Genomic DNA, 23,889 nt, shown 5'->3' with positions numbered 1-23,889 from the left:
CACAGGTACAAAACACTGGAATGAAATGACTTAATTACCTCCTCCTTGTGTAGATCAGTTTTCCAGAGCCTTAATGACCTAATTATTCTGTTCAGGTGTGGTGCAGCAGAGGCACATCTAAAAGTTGCAGGACTGCGGCCCTCGAGGACTGGAGTTTGAGACCCCTGCTGTAGACGATGCTAATGACTTGACTGCGACTGACTTGACAACGTTAGCGACCCTCTCCAAGTTTAACATGGTCAAAACAACTTTTGGTTATTAGAAATCCTCTTTAACTAACCCCATGCATTATAATTTTCTGAAAAACTGAATGTAGGGGTTTCGATGGCTTTTAGCAATTGATCTGTCTTCAGATTATGTGTACAGTGATACCATTATCTGCTCGCAATAAACGGGGTTTGAAAAGCTAAAAAGTGCAAAGCTTACCACCCTCAAACTAGATAGAAAACTTCAAAATCCACAAAAACCAGTTGGAAAAAAAAAACAAGTGAAGCACCTCCCAACAGGACACTCTTTCTGTGATCCGGCAAAGTTCTGCTTATGTAGCAAAAACTTATCACTGATGGAAACGGTAGAGAGGATTTGTGTGCAGCATCTTACCTCAGCTGCTGCTTTTAGAACATCTTGTCCTCCAGCCTGTTTTCCTTTAGTTATGCTGATACTCTTGTTGTCCTTCATGTGTCTCTTAAAGGAAATGTGAGTTTATATTTGGTCCTCAGTAGATCTCTCGTTCCTCTCTTGACATCTCCAGCAAGCTTTTCTTTCAAGAAAATTCTTAGAGAATTATACTGTGGAAAGATGTTCCAACTTTATTTAAAAAGCTCCCTTGAGTTATATCATTTTAAGACTCATTTGCTCCTGTTAGTACTGAAAACATACTTTCAGCAAAATTCTGTGAATTTTTGTTTTGTCAAAACACACCACTGCCATTCAGACAAAAACTTGGAAGTTCAGTCACAAGGTATCAAAGTTGCGTGGTCAGGAGAAGAATGGACGCTGGATACGAGGGCGAGCAGGGATCTTGACTCCACTAACCTGATTGTCGTCTCCAGCCACGCTCTGTAATCCAATATAGAAAAACAATGGATTATGTTCAGTCTCTGTTGGTCATGCAATCAACTCCTAATCAAGCCAAGAATACCAGGACCAGTAAATGTCAGCTGCACAACAACAAGCAGAAATCCCTTTCCTTGTTGTGCAGTAATAGCAGGGTCAAATTGGAAACCTGATGACACATTAAACAAGGAGATAAATCTGGAAATGTTATGAGGGAGTTGTACATGTAGTTCTTCAGCCCATAAATGGCGACTGATCAGTCTGTAAAGCAGTCGGAAACGTGAGAGAAAAAAAAAAAATCATGCGGCCAGCATAAAACCAGGAGCTGATGGCTTTTTCACATTCAAAGTGAAAGAAGACTGAGGTTAAAAACCAATTCTTCCTGCTTAAGTTAAAAAACAACTGTGGTCACAGTTTCCTGATTACCAAAATATTTTAAAGTTTTTCACTGATAAATAAAAATAACTACGTAATAAAAATCTGCACAGAACAATTTCTATATTATATCATGCAACTGCATGATTTTAAAGTAAAAGAAAAAAAGAAAATTTTCAAATTTGTCCTGCAGGACTGCCCTCTAGTGGTGCCTGCTATGAAGTTCTGAAAAAAAAAGTAAATGTGTGTATTTAAAATGTGAACAAATCATTACAAGCTATTCACAAATAAGCTTTATTAAAATATAGTGATCATTAAAACATAATCTAACTCATTTCTATTTGAGGTGAGAGACATTCAGAACTGCAGACTATTGTTGGTGTTATAATAATATATTAAGTCTGCCGTAAAGCATTTCTTTACAGATACAGGTCTCTGATAGAGACAACAAGAAAGCTCTGTCTTCCACTAAGCTGAAGTATCAAAAGCAGGACAAAGAAAGAGACTCATGTTTCCCAGGACAGGTCATCTTGCTTTAGGCTGTTTCTGAACTTCTGGGTCTCTCTGAGGAGCTGCAGGTTGTTCTGACCCACAATGCCTTTTCGTCCCGCTTTCTGTTTGTCTTGAACAGGTGAGGGAACAGGCAGCTTGATCCCAGACGTCTTCCTGACCGTGGGTTCCTCCGAATGTTGCCGGGACAGCTTATGAACCTGAAAAAGAGCAAAAAATAAAACTTCTTTCCAGGATTCAAGATAACTTTACATTTAAAAATGCAACATTTCTAGATTTTTTGGGAAGGTTTTACAACATTCTGAATATTTGATAAGAAAATAAGTACTTATTATGTTGCACAAATTATGAAAATACGATGCAAAAGTTGGTTACTTATGCTTGCTATTGGGAAAAATCAATAAATAACCAATTAATTGAATTAAGAGCAAATCTGCCATAATAATCTAAACTTTTTAAGTCAAGTACCATCTGCTGATGTTTGCGGAGTTTGGTGATCTGGGCTCCCTTCTCCTCCATCTTGGAAGCGAGTCTTTCCAGTTCTCTCTGCAGGTCCTCTCGCTGCTCCGGTTCTTCAGTTGCTTCTATCTGACACTCCAATTCCTGATAGTCACTGACAAAAACATTTGCAAAAAGAGATTATAAAAAACAAAAAACCCACACACACCCAAAAGTAACCCCCAAAATAAAATAATAATTACTCACAAGCTCATCTGTCCGAGCTCATCCTGCAGGGTCAGCAGCAGGTCGGACAGTAAAGTCAGTGACTGATCTGCAGGCGGACTGTCAGGCTTTGAGACGCTATTAGAGAAATCTGTGTGAAGGTTTTTCTTGACGCTGCATCCAAACCTCTGCAGGGCGCTCACTCGCTCACACAGCTGAGGCTGGTGGTGCTTCATCATGTGGAGGATGCTCTGAACATTGGCATGCACTGAATGGCTCGGGCTTGTCGACTATGACCGGTAACATCAAACAGAAATTAAGACTAAGTAAGTCATGAAAGAAGAAAATCTATGCACAACATGAGGTGACTTACTGTTCCTATAACAAAAGGCATCTTTTTGAGCCCCAGGCTGTTTGCTGCCAGCTCATTCTGTTTTGGTGTTTTCTGAAAAGAAGTCACATTGATTAATACTGTGATGTATAAATCTTTCAGATAATGTGCATACCAGCAGTTTATTACACCTTGTTTGTCTTTTTGGTTTTCTTCTTCGGCCTCGTTTCTTCAGTAGGTGGAACAGACAAACGAAGGTTTACATCCAACTCCCTCTGCAGCTGTGGTATGAAAAACATAAATCGGCTAATGACTAAAACAAAAAATACAACGGAGACTTGCCAGCTGTTGTTTAACATCATATTTAAACTAAGACTGAAGAATGAAGTCAACACACAAGTACATGAAAACTCAATTCCTCTAATGGCCACTTGAGCTCAACTGTGAAAGTCAGCCCATAAAAAGACTCTCTGGATATTTAGAAGGATCATTTCACAACAGTCCCATATTTTTTCCTCCTTGCTGAAGATGACTCTATTTAAGGTGATTCAGAAACTGATGTTAGCCAGAAACCTAGCAGGCACAGTTTGTCCTTAAAACATTGCAAAACTGAGCAAGTAGAGAAACCATGCACAAAAAAAACAACAAAAAACCATAAACTACTGACTGTGGAGAAACAGAATCTGAAAATAACTTCAATAAGGTTCATTTGAAGAGGCTAACTGACCTCATTTGCTTTCTCCTGCACAAGTTTACGTTCATGCTCTTCATTCAGCAGCTTCTGCTCCAGGATAGAAAGCTTCATCTGAAAGTAAACACACAATCGTAACAATAACTTAAGCTCAGCCTTTTATGATCTTTATCTTTAAATAATAATTTAAGTTTAATTTAGTATTTTAGTATTACATGCCGCAACATGTTTGAAGTAGTTTGACCTAATAGAGTATAGTGTGTAATACAGGTTATTGTACCGAATGAGTTTAGACAAAGCAGTTTTGAAATCAACAGAATCATTTGTGCATCAACAAACATTTCCCTAAACCATCTAATTTTTAGCTATTAAAAAAGGGGATAAAAGTACATGATCCTAGTCAAGGCGATTAAAGAGAGAAAGTAGTAGGAGTTAACGAATATGGAAAAAGCATTAACATTTTTCAGTATCTGACCTACAGATTACAGAAAATTTGCATTTTATGATGCAACTGTGATTGTTCCATTTATAATTGTTCATATATTGGGCCGCTTTAGCTAATGTAGTGACTCAGAAACATTACATCTGAGTGGTGTCAGAAAAGAATCAGTGTTAGCTGATAGAAAACTAAAAAGTACAGAACCGGACAGAGCTGACTTTATCATAAAATAGAAAATATTTTACCTCTGCGAGTGTTTGGGTTTTACTTAATTTGAGATACTCCGATTCGAGTTTCTCCAGCTTCTCCTGCTGATATTGGTTGTTTGGGCTGCTCAGCTGTTGCTTCTGCAGTGACGCCTAGAGTGAAAAAACAAAACAAGAATACCAAAAATGAAATCATATCACTAAATATCCAAGTTTCCTAGAAATGAACCTTGAATATATTTTCAGTCATCAAGCTGGTTTTACATGTCTGGTCTTTTGGATGGTTACCATTTTACCTCATTTTCCATCAGAACGTTTCTCTCCTTCTTGACATTTGCGACCATTTTCTTCATGTATTCCAGCTGCTTCTCAAGAACTTTGCAGCGAGCTTCTGCAGACTGCAGCTTCTGGTCCACCGCTGTCCCAGGCAGGGTGGCTTCAGTCCGACTCTGTGATGTGAAGTCCTGCTGACGCTTACGAGCATCTTGAAAGAACTTAGTGTAACTCCTCTCTGCTTGTCTCCGCTCCAGTTCCAGCCTCCTGATTTTTTCCTGGAGGGTCCTCAGTGCATCTACAACGGCTGAGAGCGGTAAAAGAAAACAGTCCAGCAAAAATAAAACACTGTTGTTTAGTTGAAGACAAAACGTTGTTCCATACCTTTGTTGTCTATGCTATGTGTGGTCCGAGACAGACTGCTGGTGGTCTGGTCCATGTTGAGAGGTGAAACAAGAGGAGACGCCAGATGTTTTGGTACTAATGAAATCCTGTCTGGAGGCCGGTAGTAGCTCCCAATGTAACTGTTTTTGGAAGGTGTGTCTAAAATCTGAACACAACAAAGTCTTCACTTACTAAAAAAGTCAGAACCATATTTTGTGGTCCACAAGATAAAAAAAAGATTATTCAAAACATTTTCACAGCCAAATGAGGACAGGAGATCCTCATGTCATCTCTTTGTCATAATGTACTTTGCACTAGTACAGGACTATTTGGTGAATTTTTTTGCATCAATTTGGTCCAAAGAAAAATTAACCTATAGCCACATTTGATGCTATAATAAAGACCAATTACTTTAAACACATTTCCAGCTTTAGAAAATAAAAAGAGACTAGAATCTTTATATTTGACTCTTCAATTAAGTAAGTAGAAATTTTATCCATTTTGACAACATTTTACTGCAATTTTATCATACTGTAATGACAATATGGTTAGGCTGCTGCAGGACATTATATATCATTGATCAAAAGCTGAACTATTTACATATTGTGGTCTTTCTTACTGAAATATAAGTTATTCAAATCAGGGACAGCACAAAAACAATAAATATTTTTTTATTGCCTTCCAACCAGACGTAGGAAATTACAACTTTAAAAATGAAAATGTCATTTTAAACTACGTAAAAATTATCTGCTTCCGTTTGCAAGCAAACATATTTGTAAACTCACAAAACAAAATAAACCTCTTACAAAGCACATACCACAACTGTTTCAACTAACAGGCGATCGAGATAAATGACCCAAAACACACAGAGCTGACGATATCTTAGTAAGAGTAAACGGATTCAAGCTAACGCTAGCTAACCACATTTACGACTAACGGTTATTTTTGTAACGTTACCTCGTCGTAACGTGTTTCCATTTTGTAACGACGAAAAGAAATGTCTTAGTTATGTACAAGTAACACTCTTTGCCTTCTCTCTCAAAGTTGACGTATTTCTTTCACCAGTTGTCAACAATAGACGAGCAGTCCGCCCTTTTTAAATTTCCCTCCATTAAGTTGTTCCGCTCGCTATAGTTCCTATTTCGTGGACTATTCTAGACGTACTAGATCTTTCGGGCACACACCCACAAGACGTTTTTTTTTAAGTAATAAATGTTTTACAAAACTCTAAACAAGAAAATAAATAAATAATCACAGTAACTGGTTCCTAAAAGCATAATCCAAAGCAAAGTGTAACCATGGGGACACATGCTGTAGGTATGCTTTTGTCCAGCCAAAAAAGTGTAGTCAGAGTTTATGAAAATGGATGGAACTAAAAACATAGCAACTGTGGAGGAAATTCTCTCTAGAGGTTGGAATATATTATGAAGCACTGAAATTTCATAAAAACATACTCGTATGTTAGAATGACGGCCAGATACAGTGAGAATCTGGAGCAAGACTTAAAATTATCTTCACAGATAATATTAATCTAATAGTTTAGATCATATTTCAAAGGGTATAGACAAAAAGATTAGATGTGTAAAGGTGACACATACTTTTATCCCCATACCCAGATGTGAATTAGGTTCTAGAAAGAATAGAATAACACTTTAGACACCAAACTGTATAGTTCTATATAAAATATAATGACTGTTAACTGAACCAGTGGCCTTAATTGTGATATAATTAGATTTTTAAATTCAACTAATGGTTAAATGAGATGCATAGAGTAATTAAATACAATATCGTCTGGAATTTTCTACACTTCAGTTTTTTTAGTCTTTGGATGATTAATTAAACCAGTTATGCTGTCAACACAGCAAAAGGATATCTAAATGGCGTGAGCTGCAGAAAAGAGTTCGTTCGGCCGCGTACAAGTATTAATTATATGATACATTTTTCTACAAATTATTATTATAAAATCTTAATGTCAAACAGACTATTTGAAGTTATCTCTATTTATGGACTTTTTGGAGATACGCTTTTAAATATCATTGAGGTTAAACAGAGAACAACTTGAGGGGAAATGTACAACATCCCCACCTTTCTTTCCTCTCCCCTCTGTTTTTCTTGCTGCCTGTAATTTTTTGATAAACAAGAGACTAGGGGTGGTGGTGTCTATGGTGGTAACTGTTCTTAACGAAATGCATGATGGTATATGTAGTTAATAAAAGGACCCAGCCAATAGAAGTAACAAAAGAAGAAACTTCAACTCCCTTACACCCTTTCCCAACTGACAAAGTGATTTCACACTAACCAATCACCTTCTAGGATTCTAAAGGTAACGCCCTAGAGTGGTGTATACGTACACTGATTGGTTGAAATCGTCCGCCTGTCAAATGTTCAGCACGGGCGTTCCTCCCCTTCAAGTTGCTACCTCTTATCATTCCTGCCCTGGGAGTCTGGTCAGTGCTGACAGTCAAGGCGTAAAGTAGCGGTAAAGCTGCACCGAAGAATGTGTACAAAGTGAGTATTTGTTACTGACACTCTTTCTTTTTGACTCCCGGTGACGGTTTAGTACATGGGGTATTTTACCTCACCGCAGTTTTTGTTGTACTTTACTGGTTGTTTTTGTTAACGGTCAGCTTGAAAACACTGACATGAATGGCAGAGGCACCCAGACAGACTGAATGGACCCGAATAATACGCGAAAATGAGAAAATAAATTGAGATGAAATGCATAGTTTGGTATAAATTATGATTTAAAATGATCTGTTTAATTTAAATTACAAGTCTGATGAAAGATTTGCAACATGATTGATGATACAGACAGGTATAAGTCCTATTATGTTTTTGTTGCGTAATCTTCATCGTCTAAAATAGCCCGATAAAGAATTTTGAGCGAGTTTTCTTATTATGGACCAATAAATGATGAATAAATGATAAACATCTTCTAGTAAACGATTTTATGATGCTTAATGAATTGGGTTTGGGCCAGTAGGAGGGTCTCGCTCTATGTTAACGTTGAAATACTAACAGTGAACAGAAATGTTTAACATGTTTGGGCATGTATACGAAGTACACTAAAGGTTCCCATGCGCTGGTACTACTGTTTAAAGTTATTTTTAATAAGTTGCCACAGTTCACAGTGCTGCCCCTCCTTGACCTGTTGCTGGACACTGCCAGTCAGCTAGCTAAATAGACGGTTTCTATCATTTCCCTTGCTTACTGTAAATACAAATTTGGCTGATTTAAAAATATTTCCAGTCACAAAATATGTTAATGTTGTGAAAAGTAATGGAGCACTGTCTATCCCCAGATAGTCAGACTAATAAACCAGCTAACATCAACCTATGCACTTGTTTTACTCTTTGAACAACATGTTGACAAAGTAGTTTAATATTCTGTGTTTGAAAAGAGCTATTGAAGTTTCTGAGTGTTTAATATAGATTTGTACTGTATATGTATTGACATTGAAATAATGAATAAATGTAGCACCACTACATTAGTGTAACTCATTTACAGTATGTTGCATTAATTTAGTAAAATTACAAGTAATTGTTGCTTTCCTCTCATCAAAAGCATTAGACCCTGTTGTACATTTTTGTGTAAATACCTTATTACCACGGTACTGGTAGTACTCAAGGTATTTGTACAGCGAGAACCTCTTCCTTATAATTCAGTTTAACATATTTTGATTTTTTTTATTTTATTCATGCTTACTGAGTAATAGAACTAATTGAAAGTTATATTATTGATACTAATAATTAACAACCAAATAAATATAAACACGTCTAATATCTTGTTTTCAGCCTGTTGTAAGGCAACAAAAGCATTAATCCTATATAAAGTGATGGAGATGCAGCATCAGGAGTCTTTGGGGAGATGGGATGGGCTGGGCAGCCGGGATGCCTCCTCCAGAGCTGAAGCGATGGAGTTCATCTGCCAGGAGGTCATGAGGAAAGTGGAAGCCATCGAACCCATAAAGGCCGCAACCCCTGCCCCAGGAAGCTCTTCCAACAGCGACCTGAACGACATCCTGGTTCACCTTCTCATGCTCTCCAGACGGTGCCCCTTTGAAGATGTCAGAGGGCGGTGCACTCAGCTCCTGCGAGACATCCAGGTAAGAGATATGACAAGCCTGATAAGCTTTTTATTATTCTGCAGTGTTTGTTTCACTGTTGCTGCTGCCACCTGTCATCCTCCTTTCCTCACCTCTTAATAAGCATTGCAAACATTGTGGTTTAGTCAATGCTCTGCAAGACTACAATATGTTTTTGTGAGAGTCGTCAATGTTTTCAGTAGCACTACAAAGCACCATTTTCCTTTTATTCTTTAATTTTCTCAAGAGGTGAGTATTTTGGAGCACCAGAGCTTATCCACAATTTAAATTAAAAGAAACCACAACACCAGAAAAAAAAAAAAACTACTCCAGTTAATGATCTTTGCCTGGAAAGAAAATAAATACTACTTGCTCTAGGTTTAGTATGTAGTATTTTGTTTAATGTAGTTTTGTAAAAAAGAAAATTAAATAAATGTATTGGTTCACAGAGCAAAAGTGTAACAAAACTTAATACGAAGGTGCTGACAGTGCCAACATTTGAGGTGGTTTGCATACATTGCATACAGTGGCAGTGTATATGCATGGCCGGGTACAAAAGACCACATTCATGAGTTAAAATGTTTTGATTGCTTTGAACTCACCTATTTTACATAAAACACTTAAAGAGTCATTCTTGATTAAAATGACAGCACTTTAGTGAATAAAAAGTGTAAACTTAGAAACAGTTTTGCTGTTTTAGGAGACATGATATTTACCCTCAAATGTGATTTAATCTGGATTTAATCAGAAGTGAATTCCTTTGGGTTAGCACATTTAAAGTTGTCACAGTTAAAAATATAAGCTTTTCAGGTTTGTGTTTGTGTTTATGCGACCTGTCCAGGGTGTACACTGCCTCTCGCCCGGAACGTTAGCTGGAGATAGGCACCAGCACCCCTCGCTACCGGACTAGGGATAAAGGTGTTAGAAAACGGATGGATGGATGGTTTGTGTTTAGTCAGAACTTTATTTTATGTTCAGATTTTGATAATTCAATATGTTGATGAGGGCAGTAATATGGAAAAATTACCCATATTAAAATGAGTGAATGTAGAGAAAAAAAACCACATTGCACAGATGTATAGAAACTGAAGATCAGCTTGTAAACACTATGTGATATCATAATCTGTAGGCTAATTCAACATGGGATTATAACATATTAAACATAGTTTAAGGCTGTTTGAACTGAACTCAGAACTAAGTCTTGTTTTGGGTGAATTTAGACAGAACTGATAGTGTACCACAAATTGTATGCATAAGTATGTGTAGGATGTTCTACCAGCAAAAGTCATTAAACTGAATCTGTAAAGAGAATTATATTCGCTAAGATATCATTTATAAGCACATCTCCCAAAATTATCATCTTTTTTTTTGTATCTTACTTTTGTTTTCCAACCAGCACAGTCTGTCACTGTTTTCTATCATATATTGACAGTATACGTATCTTCTTGTATTTTGCTTTTATTGTCAAACAGCAGATGTAGTCTTACCTTTTAAAGCTGCTGCATTCTTGCAAGTTCGCATTCATGTGTGAATTCAACTTTCTTGGCTTCATGCTGCGTGTTTACAGGCAAAACAAAAATGTTCAGACCAATTAGTGTTCATTACGGTTTACAGCAACTTAACCGTAAAAGTCAAAGATTTCTTTATCGTCTTTATCATATTTTAGTCTTATTTAGTGACTTGATTATCATTTTAATGTATTGTTTGATGTGATTATGTCTTATATCTTTTTTTGGTTTTATGCGGTACTTTGTGCTACAAAGGATTTTTTAAAATCTTTGTATGAATGGTGCTATACACATGCCTTGCCTTGTACTTACTGGTTTATACTGCAGTAAGAGTTCACACAGGGAGCAACTTTTCACTGACTAATGTGACTGGTTACTTTTTGCTTATAATCCTCCAACCTGTCACTCTCTATATTTGATACTATTTGCTTAAACTGCATTCCTCTTTTAAAACAAAGTTTCTATGAAGAACATTCCTCGTGTGTCAGTGTTACAGACCTGCTGGTGCGCCAGGTTAAATGGAAAGCACCAAAATGGCCATGAGTGTTTTTTTTTTTTTTTTGTCCATTGCTGAAATAGATATTGTTTATGTCATATCCATGACTTCAGCTGTCTTCTGATCCCTAGGAGCTCTACAATTAAAGGTTTTCATTTAAATCATTTATTTATTTTTATTCTGAATTCTGGGTTAAGTTTGTTTCATTCTGTTCTAATGAATGAGTCCTCCAGCAGCAAACAAACTCTACTTTTAGGTGGCCGGGGCATGTTTGTTTTTCATAGGAAATAGGCCGCTCGACTGTGGCAGGATTCTTGTTTGCGCGGAAGTGTTTTCTGAAGACGGAGGAGAGGGGCAGAGAGCTGAAAGATGGGGAGAAAGCCGCTTTGAGGGTTTTAGCGGTGCGCCACAGTACATGCCGTCTGGTATTTTTGAATTATGCTAAGCTGCATTTGCACGACGCTTGCCAAAGAGCGCATTTATGAGCCTAGTGGAAGTACATCTCAGAGTGTTCTGATTTTCATGTATTAATATCTTTTCCACGTACACACACAAAACATGCACCATTCTCACACTTAAATGAATTATAAGGGACTCAAATATGGTACATGACACAGACAGTCCCTTTAATTCCAGCAGATCCTCTATTAAAGACAAAATCTAAAAAAAAAAGTTTTTTTCTGATGTCCTCTAGCACAGGAAGGCCCCCTGCTAGGTGAGAGTAATGCACTTAGCTCATAAAACGTAGGCTTCAAGCAATTTTCTGCTATTTCTTGCTCCTTAATGTGTTCTATCAACTGTGGAAAAAGCTAATGTCTTTTTACATTAGTGGAGGTGGAAAAACATCTAAGAAAAGGCTCATTTTGAGAGATTTAACATCATGGAAATATCAAGCTTGCAGTTAGAACATAAGGTAATAAACACAATACGGTACATGTATATTTATGCATCTAATGTTCTCTAACAAACCCATGAAACTTTCACAGAACACATTTATTTATAATGAAAATAAATTGCAAACAGGTGAAGTCTGTTTCAGAATTATGCAACTTTTGAAAGCAGATTGTTGTTTTAGAGGCATGGCATGCTTTTCAGATGTCATTTTACATTATAGAACAACTGCATCATTGCATTGGCTCTGGAAGCTTTAGAGTTTGAAATGCTGTTTTGCTGTAATGTTGCTGAGTAACAGAGGTCAGGATTCACAGGGTCAGATGCAAAAATAGGGTTGTTGTGTAGGGTGTTTAACAAGGGGTCAGGTTCTACATAAACTGTCAATGTGTGAGGGTCTGCTGAAAGGAACAAGGGTCAAAATTGCTTATCAGTGCAGTTTAACAAGTATGGTGAGCGCAGGAAGATGCTGTCAGTGTCAGGCTCTTTACTGAGCCTAACTCATCTGGTTCATACAGGAGCATAAGTGATGGTGTGTTTACCAATTTGCCTGTACTTAAAGTAAGAGATGCCTTCCCAAAATCATCCTGTTTCCTTGCAGTTTTTTTTTCCTAATTCCCATACTCTTTTCCACATCAACATTTCAGAAATAAAAATATCAGGAAAATTGGCAGATGGAGTTAAGAAAGTATTTTGCCATACATTATACATTAGACAGCAAATTTACTTTTATTTTTCCAGAAGCCATGGAAGTTTTCTGGATCATCCTTCACCGCTGTTTAATTTTCATATCATACAGAGGTTAAAAAACAAATACTTTTGGTATAAATTTGCCTCTAGAAACAGAGCTCAGTTGGGATACTACATGATATTACTGTAAACCTATGACATGGAGCTTTTTGAAAGGATCATGCTAAACATTTGCTTTAATATTACTAACATCTTGTGTTAGCAATCCCAGTTCAGACTCATGTTTGGTGCATATTTTCTGTTAACGTAAACTTTACTGGGCTTTCAATGACAGACTAAGTTTTGGTTCCACATGGAGCCAAAAGGAGCAAATCCTCCAGTGAAAATATTAGTTTGGGGTAACAAGGTGGTTTTCTGGGGTCAGTCTTTACCCTAATCCTTTTTCTTATTATCTGTATGTAGCATAAGCTTACCAGCACCTAGAACCAATTATGTAAGGAAAACATATCATGAATCTGAAAGTGAAACTTTTCAAGAGAACAAGTTAGCATTACAGCACACCATCAGCTGTTTGCTAACCTTTTCAGGCTGAAGAGTTTTGAGTGCTGTGCAGAGTTGAAGACTAGATAGCAGTGGGGCTGATTTGCACATTCAGTTTGTGTAAATAAGATGAACCAAAGGTGTAGAGTTACATCTCAGTGCTTTTTGTTAGGGCACAAAAGAGATACTTGCAAAGACAAAAAGCTAGAAATATACCAAGAGTTTTCGGGATACCTATATGGGAAAATAAGGTACATTTACATAATTTAGATTTCGTTTTCAGTAACTGTAACATAACTTCACTTTCAATATAGTGTGTAAATATGGAGTTTTGAGTTTGTTTTTGAAGACTAAAGCTCTCAACCTCACACATTCTTATCAACACATAAGAAAAACATATTCAACTAATTAAAGTTATTAATAATGACTAAGCAGTCCCAGTAATAAATGCTAACAATAAAGTGGACTGGTCGGCTGAATTTGACCTCTTCCCAGAATAGCCCAGAACACATGTGAACCTCCAGGCTCTCTGAGCTTCCATCACATACGGATGACTTAAAATTCTTTTTTTTTAAATGTCTGACTTATTTATGGAAGATGAAAAACGAAGCATCTGTCGTAAGTGATTTAAAGGGCATGCCCTGCCTTTGAACTTGGATGTTAGGACTGAAATATGTGTGATTGAACACTCTTCATGTTCCCGCTCTTCCAGCACCCAGTTGACAACCTTTAGCATTAGTGTTGCTTGGTAGCTTATAGCTACTGAATTCTTTGACTCTGTTGCATAAGGTTTAGATGTGGATTAGTTTGATTTTCTGCACTTTGATTTTTGGAACAGTCACTGTTATATCTGTTTTTAGGCTGCACAAATAAACCTGACTTGACAGACAGGAGGGGGGGCAGATGTAGAATGGCTTTTCTGCGAAGGCAGGATCAGAGTCCATTTGTAAAGGGCATCATTTGTTTAGAGAACAGTTTAAGCACTTGTTTACCCCCACAGAGACGGAAAACCTAGTTTTTCTTTATGACTTGCTGCTAAGCACAAATGTAAACATTCTAAGTCTCTATCTTTGACTTTGCTTGTGCACTGTTTGTGTTAGTTGGTGTGAATGCCTTCATATATGTCTGCTTTGGCGAGTTTAGCAACGATTTTTAACCATGAACTCTGAACTGATGAACACCGGGATTGGAAGCTCACTATGTTTGCACTTTTTAGGCTGTGGAGTTATAAAATTTAGTTGTATTTGTCTGTAAAATAAGCAAGAGGTAAGCAAATGGAAATCGGAAGTGGAATCTAAAAAAATACATCTAAATATATAAATAAATATACACACTTGAAGAAATCTACGACTGTAAATGAAAATCTTTTTAAAGATTTGGCATGTGTTGGTTCAGCATTATTTCTCTACGTTAATTATAAGAGAAAAGAGAAAAAGTTTATTAATTTTGAGTCCTGTGTTTTATTATTAGAGCTGTCTTAGTCCAAAAATGTAAATTTTAGTATTTTTAATTAGTAATTATACATAAATTATGACAATCTTTACACCTTACAATCTTTTTGGTTTGGACAGACCAACAGTTTCTTTTCACCCCTTCAGGTCTGCTGTTTACTTTTTAAAGATAAAAATACAGTGTTGGAGGAGCGGGGGGCGGGAAGTGCTGGAGACCTACAATGTGTAGGTAAATACCCTAGTTGAATGGGCTGTTAACCGGTGAAACAGGATCTGAACCACTTTAAGCACTACAATAAAATCACTAGAAATATATTCCAGTCTAAGCTGAGCTTCACTGTTAAAACATTATTCGTGTAAAAATGGTTTCTTGTGACATATTTTTCTTTTTTCAAACATTTAGTTTGTATCACAGACAGCTGTAAATTCACAACTTTGACTAACTTTGCATATTCAGTCCTGTACATTTTTATTTTTAGAGATCATAGTTGCACAGTAAATCAAATCTCAAGACTCATCCCCAATCTCAGTATTTGAATTATTGGACTTGCGTGGGACTGTTTTGATGCAATATGTATACTTGTTAGTTTGACCCTTTATTCAGTCCTGATTTATAACCTTTTAAGTCGACATACTGCTGAAGATAACTGTATATGCTTTTAACACAATTATTCCATTAAATGATATCTTTACAACTTTACCTTGCCTTAAATAAGTAGTAAAAATAAAAAAGAAGATGATGTATGCACTGCTTTATCTGGATGTCCGAGGACAGACAGACTGTATGGTGAGAACAGGGCAGAAAGCAGCAACAGCAGTGACCTTTAGCCCAGTGACTTTACAGTGAAACGCTCTAAAGACATGGAGGACGTGATAGAGGAATAAAGCTGCGGATTTACTGCTGCCTGCCAGCTGGGTAGAGAGGTTGAACAGTGTGATGATTGGAGCTTGGTGGGTGGTTGTCAGATTTGTCTGGCTTTGTGTCTGTGTACCGTCTAGGATGTTCATAATTTGAATGATTTCAGTGTTGGCCTTTCAGCTGATTTTACTGGCACTTTTCCAGTGGAGCTCCACGTGTAATCTTTAACCTTTAACCTTTAACCTTTAACCGCACGTGAAAAATAGAGGTTATCCTGGATGTGCCCTGATTTGTGTACATCTTCTTTTTTTTGTGTGTCCCTTATTAATTCAGTTTGTTTCGTCACATTCTCTATTACACTTCCTTCCATCTCCTTCCCTTTCTTTCCACCCCCACTTTTAGCTCTTGAATAGCACAGCCAGAAATAATCGGGAGCCAGCCAGCACCCCCACCCCAAGAGCTACCGTGCCAAGTGCCAGCCAGCAGACCCCGTCATTGCACCTCATCGCGCTGGTACCATGACGACTGTTTATTTCATGCTTATGCTCACAGCAAACATCCAGTCATCCCTCCTTCTGTGACAGATCAATACAAACAATAAATAATTCAGTTAAATGAAAACTGTTGATGCTAACTGACAGAAACGGGTAGAAAATTTATGTTTGTTTCTCAGCAGAACATTATCGCTTTATCTTTAAAAAAAGAAGAAGAAAGAAATATGCTTTTTTTAAATCATGTATTTATGGTTGCAACAGGATTGACAGTGACCTAGTTGCACATTTCCCACTTGCACCCCCCTCGTTTCTTGCCTTGAGTGTGCAACCAGCAGCTAACTGCACTGACTGGAAGGTGGGGCTCTTGAATATGCAGTTGGATCAAAGTGCTATCAAACATTTATTGAAACATTATGACACTTTAATAAATTTGATCATTTTTTAAATTCTATTTTATTAATCTGGAACTATTAAAGCGATTAGGTTTAAATGAATGGAAGCATTAAAAGCAAAGAAGTGGGGGTGGAACAAACTCAGTCTTGGACTGTATTCCAGTTTGTAATCTGTAGTGGAAAAATACCAGCACCCGGTAAGAGCTGCCTGACCCAGTGCTATTGTTCTTCAATACACTAAAGAATCTTAACCATTGCAGATATGTCTCTCTTTTTAACCAACGGAAACAAAAGAAAATTATTTGTAATTTTTAATAAGATGAATACAGTATTTTTTTTTATCAGCTTGATCAGATTACCATACATGGTCTTTAAACATATTTTAATGGCTGCATTTGTGTTTCTCTTGCAACATTAACTAATTAACAATTATAAACTACTTTATGTTGATCCATAATCTCTAATGCCATAAAGTGTGGAAATATTTAGGGACATAAACACTAAAATAAAAATTAACCAATTGGACTAAAACTAAGGTTGGATTATGGACAAGGACCTGCCCCAGGTTATTTAAATGACCCAGTGTTTAGTTTGTTTGATTTCTGGAAGAATCTGCAAATGTGCATTGATGGAGGTGATCAAAGCAGCACATATATATAAATCAGTGAGTTCAACCACCATTTTGAGTGTATTAATATTGTTTCCAATGGCTGAGAGATGTAGTTTTACAATAATGTACTTACAATACTTAGCTGTGAAAATGCAGTTCGAATCTATTATAATGGGAAGGATTTCCTATGTTGTTCTGGTTGTGACTGAGGGGCCCATCTTTCCACACTCGCCTCTGCTATTTTAATCTTTTGCATTTGTTTTAAACATTTACAAATCTTGTTTTTATCTCCTTCTTGAGTAGCCTTTCTGCTCTCTAGTGAGTGTTGCCTGTTAGGAGCATCAGAGATGCTTTGCCACTTATTTATCTAAATGTAGATGTACACTTATATCAATAACCCCCAATAAAATGACATAATATATAAAAGCTGCTTTATATAACATCACTTGCATTAGTCTGTGAGTCTCTGACACTTTTCTCCTATGAGCTTAAGTGCCATCTGTTCAGAACAAATTTGATTGGGGTCATAAATGATTTATGAGAGGTATTGGCTAGTGGATTTATCATTAAGAAAAAAAATCAATACTTGCCTTTTATTTTCCACTTTATTGCTGATCCTTTTACGCCATGAAAGCGTAATTGGTTGTTGAGTGGTTTCATCACCCAGCATTTCTAGTTCAGCTGTTCCGTCACAGGAGGGCGCTCTACACCAGTTTTTGCACTACTTCAAGCTTCCCTCTCCAGTTGGTACTTACTGGGAATTTTCCATAACCTGAGCTGAATGCATGCAATGCATTGCATGATTATAATTTTTTCCTCCCGCCCTGGTCACCGGGCGTCTGTCCAGTAAGCGATGTGACTTTTCCTGTATGTTTATTTGTGTACTGGACAGCCTGTTTTAAACGTGTGTGTCTGTGTTTACACTACTTGAGAGGTTTATAGCAGTGAGCATGCAGGATTTAAAGGGCATCTGTGGATCAGGTCGCAAAGCATGAATAGCCTGGTGGCTGCGGTCCAGGCCTCAGTCAGAGGTTCAACATCATGCTTAACCATCTGGAATACACAAACAAAAATATTAGTGAGCATTTGCTCTTTCCTAGACAAGTGTTAAAATGGAGAGATCCATGTTGAGAGCTGGTGTATTTTAACTCAAAATAGATTAATAGCGGTAATTCTTAGATTCAAAGTCATTTAGCAAGCAAACCTGGCAAAAAATGTCACAATGTTTAAAGTTGACAATTTATTTAACTATAAATTAGTGGAGCTTCTTTTCTTCCCAGTGCCACCAGTAATGTACCATCGAAGTGGTTTGTAAATTCTTCACTGGTTGCAAAAAACATGTTCCAAACATTGAAAATATCCACAGATCCTTTAAAATTCATAAACCCCATCAATTCTTGGAAAGACCTCACACATTTTAGGCTTGAATTGATCTGCGTCAGCTCCTGATGGATCATTTCCCAATGCAGTCATTGTGTGGTGCTGCTTGCCGAGCGTTGTTGCTTCGAGCCTTACCCAAACCCCAGAGTCGGCTCAGAACTGGCTGGGATGTTGTTTTAGCCTGTGCGGTATTGTTTCAGGCCCGGTTGCCTTGGGGTGGAGGGTATTGTGCTCTCTCCTCGAGAATATTGTCCCAGGCTGATCACTGTGTGATTATTTATGTTACAGACCAGTTTCTCAGAGCAGTGACAGTTCCAGCGCCGCAGGACGTCTGCATTCCCACAGATATTCACCTCTGACCCTGGCTCTTTTTCTCCTAAGTTGGAGCGTACGTGGTGGAGACAGGCTGACTCAGAGTTTTATGTCTGTGTATGTGATTGACATGTGGTGTTTACACACTCCTGCAGGTCAACCAACATGTCTGGCCTAAATCTGGACAGGCACATTTATGTTTGGAGTTGTTTGGTGCCATTTCACAACCGCACTTACTTTTGACAGCCATATTTACAGTGAAGTGACGACTGTCACAAATCAGTTGTCACAATCTTTTAGCACTTTGTATCTTAAAAAAGCATCTGAAACATGAGAAAAAAAACACACTTTTTATTTTAGCATGCATCAAAGATGATATGTGTGAATCCAGTCTGGATGTGTTGTATCATTTAGAAGTACATTTTTTATGCTTTTCACAAAATTTGTTTTTGATATAAACATTCATGCATCCTGGTACAAATTGTAGACCCACATTTCTCCATACAAGCATCAGCTTATGCCATATTTTAAAAAGAAAACATGTCAACATGAGTCATATGTGTGAATTTAAGCTGCTATCACACTGTTTCTTATCTGATGACATATATTGGGATGTGTAATGCCTGTTTCACACAGCACAATTTTAAAATTGTCGGTTGATTTTTCACAACTTGAAAGACCCCACAAATGATGATTAAAAAAATTATATACAACAAGATTGGTCCTACAGTGTGTGGTGTTCAGCCACACAGCAACACACCACACAAACAGATTTCACTCACAAACATTCAGATGCCAGACAAAACCTCTTGATATTGAACCTGAATTAAGAGTAAATAAACATGGTGGACGAGAAAGAAGCAATAGTGATGGTTTGTAGACTTCTTTTAACAGAAAAAAATACAAAAGAATGACTCTGACATCCATTGGATTTTCTGGTTGTTTTATCTTAGATATTTTTGATTCCCCTTCATGTTTCTGTCATTTCTCTTTTTGATTGGCTAATGTAACATTCAGCAGGCTGCATGGTTGTTTGTCTTTGGGGAATATGCTGGGATGTTGCGCCAAGACAATCCAAGTTGTTGAATATCTCCAATTTGAGGTCGGAGTGGTGCCAATGCACTTCTGAGTAGACCAGATCAATCTCTGGATAAGATTCAGTTTGGTTTCTGTAAGATGCACAAAGGCTGCCCTAATGATGTGTAATGATATAAAGCTGCAGACTCTAGTCAGTATAATATATTGGTGTTATTGGATCTGTGCTCAGCTTTTTACACAGTCGACCACAAACTTCTGCCGCTTCAACTTGAAAATGAGGTAGGATTTTCAGGGACTGTTCTTAAGTGGTTTTCTTATATGAGTAACACAACACACCAGTTTTATCCTCTGAATTGGGTACCTGTCAAATTTTGGATTGGTTTTAAAATGTTAGTCCCCATAGGCTCCCATAAACATCAGACCTTTTAATTCCTCCGGTCTTCTCACTTGAGAACCTCTTGTAGGCTCGTAAGGCCTGGTTTAAAACTCAATTGGACCTGTCCTTTCAAGCAGCTGCCCCTAGGCTGTGGAATGCCTTGACCCTGTCTTTCTGTGTGGCTGACTTTGTTGAATTCTTTAAAAAGCAGCTCATGACACTTCTATTTAGAAAAGCTTTTAGTTAAACGTACCTCTTATTGTTTTCGAGAAGCTGTTTAACTTGTTCCTTTTTTGCACTCTGTAAACCACTTTGTGATTTTGATCATGAAAGGTGCTATATCAATAAAGTATACTTACTTACTAGAATTTGTGTGTGGATAGGATCAAATAGCCTGTCATTAGTCCTGACCTCCACCAAACTGGACACTTGTGAGATTAGCTTGGGCATGCTGTGTATGCTAGAGTGACCAACTCAGTCACATTGATCTGCCACAACTGCTGGCTGAAAAATGGGATGATATCCCTCAGCAGTGTATGACCAAGCTGATGAATATCTAGCCATCTTGGACTGAAAGTTTAGTGTTATTTACAGTCTGAGTGCTCTAAGTCATTATTAGCTTAATAAATGAGAAGATAGAGCAGCGACTGCTGCAATGTGAAGCCATTCCAAGCATTCAGCATTCTGAGGTGAGCCATTGCTCATCGTCTGCATAGCATTGCATGAGAAAAAGTAATATCATCAAGACATTCCTGAAAGCTTTGCATAAGACCAATGTAACTTTGTCAGTACAGTCTTGCACACATGCAGCATACGACAAAATGTTCACATTCAAATCCTTCGAAGTCTGCCTCATCTGGAGAATTTATTGTATACTACAGTATCAAATGCATAGAAATACAGTGCTGGAGGATTCATTTACTTAGTATTTTTCTTTGTCCAACATCTTGCCCATAAAAAAAGTTATTTTTTTTCTGGAAACAATCAGTCAGTCAGGGGATTACTAGGAGACTTTTACAGATGGCTAGTTGTTATTATTGCATTTTTGACAGAATGCCATTCTCGTTGTAGCGCCAACATACTTTACAACAACAAGTGTCAAGAATCTCAGGTTCCCAATGTTATATTACATGTTCACTCATCCTCATGCAGCACCTGTGAATACAGATAAAATATGCAGAAATAAGCTGACAGCCTGCCAATGTGCTGTTAGTTTTTCTAGCTGCTGAGAGACACAGCTTGTGCATGGTTGTGGGATTTTTTCGCAACTCTTCACACAACTGAGATTATGAAAATGCTTCTTTGGCCCATATGAAACATGTCCGTGTTTAAATAATAACATAGATCATGTCACTGAGGGACATTCGCCACCAAACCGGTTCATGTGTTTAGCTGGTGTTAGTACTTACAAAGAACCAGTTTTTTTGTTTCCACTGAGATCTGGTCCCAGCTCTGAAAAACTGGTAGAAACCCAGCACCATTTCCCAGCAAATGAATGATTAGCTGACTTTTTTTAAACAGCTCAAAAGAACTAAGGTAACCATACTAAGGCATCTGTTTGTAGGAATAATGGGATACATAATATGTGTGCGGCTAAATTAACTATACTACTGCACTACAATCCTTCACAAAAACAGAATAAAAGAGGAGGATCAAACATTAACTGGATGATACATCTATAATGATCTGACTTATTTGTCTCTTACAGAAACGGTAAAGAACTGGCTCCAACACCAACCATACTTTAGGGTATTGGTGATTTTACAGCAACCTCAAACGACCTGCTGACGTCCTGTTTGTAGCTCAGCTGACTATGTGACAGGCAGCCAATTCATTCGAGAGTTCCAGTTACAAATGGTCACTCAGGAGGCTCGTGGGGTAGCCATTGAAACCTCAGATATAAGCACATGCCTTAAGCTGTCCACTTGTCATTGGATCACACAGAATGCATGGTAACATTCAGTGTTAACACAGCCATGGTTTCTAAATGGGCATTTTATAGATACTCAGCCAGCAAAATAACTTCATTAGGACTGGTGTTAATTAATTAATTGTTTTCTTTGTCATGTAGACATTTGAAAAACATTCTGACATTGTTATTATTATCAATGTTAAATTATATAAATGGATGGATAGATTTTTGCTGTCTGAAACTAATTTGTGCTTGAAAGAAGTGTTTGACCTCTATGTTGATCATAAATGGTATTTGTTGTGTTGCACTCTCCTAAATGGCATTTCTGGCTTTAAGTTGCAGTCAGCTGTCATGGAGCTTCTAAATTTGTAAGTGTAATAACACACTGTTCTCAGATACTTCATATGCTATTGATCCACCTTCCACACGTTTTATGGACACAAAATAATTGCTGGTGGATACAAACACTCACCTCAAGATTTTATTTATTTTTTATTCTGTACCACATTAGTATGATATGAGGATTTTCGGGAGAAATATAGGTTTAAGAGACAGTTTTGAGCAATACAAGTTAAGTTGTTTTCTTTCTTTTTGTTGTCTTTTATGAGTACTGTATAATTAAGGAACGGTTATTGATATAAAAATTAAATCCTCCGTTGAATTCAGTTACATCAATCAAGTGTTTATTTGAACTAAATATTTAACTACAAGATAACAGTGTTCATTCTATCCAGAACTGTAAAAAGTTCAGACTCTTAAGGTTTCTGAATGTGCCCCATGTTTATAATTTATGCATGTACGTTCACATCAGGAACATGCGCATGCTGTCCTCTTAGGGTGAGCCTCTTGAAAGCATTCAGAACTGAGTAGTATGATGTAAAGTTACAACACAGCTTCCCTGAACACCAAAAGCTATTTAAACAGCCAGTTTAGTGTTTCCCAACCTTGGGTGCACAGTGTCCTACATGTTTTAGATGGTATCCTGCTATGAAACAGCAGGTTAAAAGGAATGAATTACATAATAGCATGTTTCCGCTAGAATTAGCATGGAAATGGCTCTAGATAAATACTACTAGTTGCTTTTTTTATTACTTTTTAGTTTAGATAAGATAGGATAAGATAAGATTTATTGTCATTGTCATCAACAGATTACAACGAGATTGAGATTTGCTCGACTAGAATAAATAATTATTCTGCTTTCTAATCCATCATAAAATCTGGGAGAGTTGTTTGATGCCTGATGGACTTCTCTCCAAAAAAGTAACCCTATCACTAATCTATTTAAATGAGGTGTACTTCTCCAAAATAGATTTTTAAAAATATTTTTTAAATTTAAAATATATTATCGAATAGGTTGGAAGTAGTGTCTTCTTCTCAAGCTTTCACACAATTCCACAAATCCATGCAAGATCAGAACTCTGAGTTCTCTATTTGACACTACACATTTTTAAGAATATTGGTGGATATGAATATTTAATTTGATGAGATATGCTATGTAGAGAAAAAGTTCACAAAAAACTCAACTAGTGTCACAGAAACTCTACCTCTGTTTTTAGGATGTTATTGCAAAGTAAAGGTGAAGTGAGTTATTTCTACTGACAAATCGCTCAGTGCTGTGTCTTTTTGTCACACTTAAATATTTCAGATCATTAAACAAATTTTAATAACAACCAATGATAACTTAAGTGAGTAAAAAAAGGCAGATTTCAAATTATTATTATTTTCTTAGAAATTAAAGAAAAAAGTTATACAAACCACCATGGCGGTCTGCCGACAACCATTTCTGATGCCTGGCAATGTGTTTTATAATGCTGTGGAGGACTTTTGGCCTACTTTTCATGGCAGAATTGTTTTATTTGACCCATATTGGAGGTTGTTTGTGGATGAATGGCCTGTAAAAGTTCATACCACGGTGTTCTAAGGTCATT

The 23,889-nt window shown here is 37.1% G+C and overlaps 2 protein-coding genes and 1 long non-coding RNA gene across 4 annotated transcripts in view; 1 reads left to right on the top strand and 2 right to left on the bottom strand.

Moving 5' to 3' along the window:
- Nucleotides 1-1,708: 1,708 nt before the first annotated feature.
- cep57l1 (centrosomal protein 57, like 1) lies at nt 1,709-7,069 on the bottom strand. Of its 2 annotated transcripts, none has more exons than XM_028039694.1 (10): nt 7,014-7,069; nt 4,929-5,094; nt 4,568-4,851; nt 4,311-4,424; nt 3,663-3,740; nt 3,127-3,216; nt 2,978-3,049; nt 2,647-2,894; nt 2,410-2,554; nt 1,709-2,141 (listed from the first exon to the last, which is right to left on the bottom strand). In XM_028039694.1, exons 2-10 carry the CDS (start codon nt 4,981-4,983, stop codon nt 1,938-1,940), a joined length of 1,290 nt encoding a protein of 429 aa, XP_027895495.1. In that variant the 5' UTR covers nt 4,984-5,094; nt 7,014-7,069; the 3' UTR covers nt 1,709-1,937. The 2 variants fall into 2 exon arrangements, with proteins under 2 accessions (XP_027895495.1, XP_027895494.1); XM_028039693.1 differs by lacking the exon at nt 7,014-7,069 and adding an exon at nt 5,886-6,187.
- A 1,673-nt stretch (nt 7,070-8,742) lies between these two features.
- Nucleotides 8,743-23,889, top strand: part of sesn1 (sestrin 1) — a 56,777-nt gene continuing 41,630 nt past the window's right edge. The window contains exon 1 of the mRNA XM_028039691.1: nt 8,743-9,033. Within this exon, the coding sequence (XP_027895492.1) occupies nt 8,764-9,033 (270 nt within the window). The 5' untranslated portion in view covers nt 8,743-8,763. The remainder of the gene's footprint in view (nt 9,034-23,889) is intronic.
- On the bottom strand, nt 17,543-18,726 carry LOC114158323 (uncharacterized). Its single transcript, XR_003598391.1, has 2 exons — nt 18,358-18,726; nt 17,543-17,996 (listed from the first exon to the last, which is right to left on the bottom strand). It is a non-coding gene; the product is annotated as an uncharacterized LOC114158323 (long non-coding RNA).

The sequence above is a fragment of the Xiphophorus couchianus genome, chromosome 15, assembly GCF_001444195.1.
Source record: "Xiphophorus couchianus chromosome 15, X_couchianus-1.0, whole genome shotgun sequence".
Lineage (NCBI taxonomy): Eukaryota > Metazoa > Chordata > Actinopteri > Cyprinodontiformes > Poeciliidae > Xiphophorus > Xiphophorus couchianus.
Note: the sequence above shows the minus strand (reverse complement) of the source record. Positions and strands in the feature narration are given on the sequence as shown.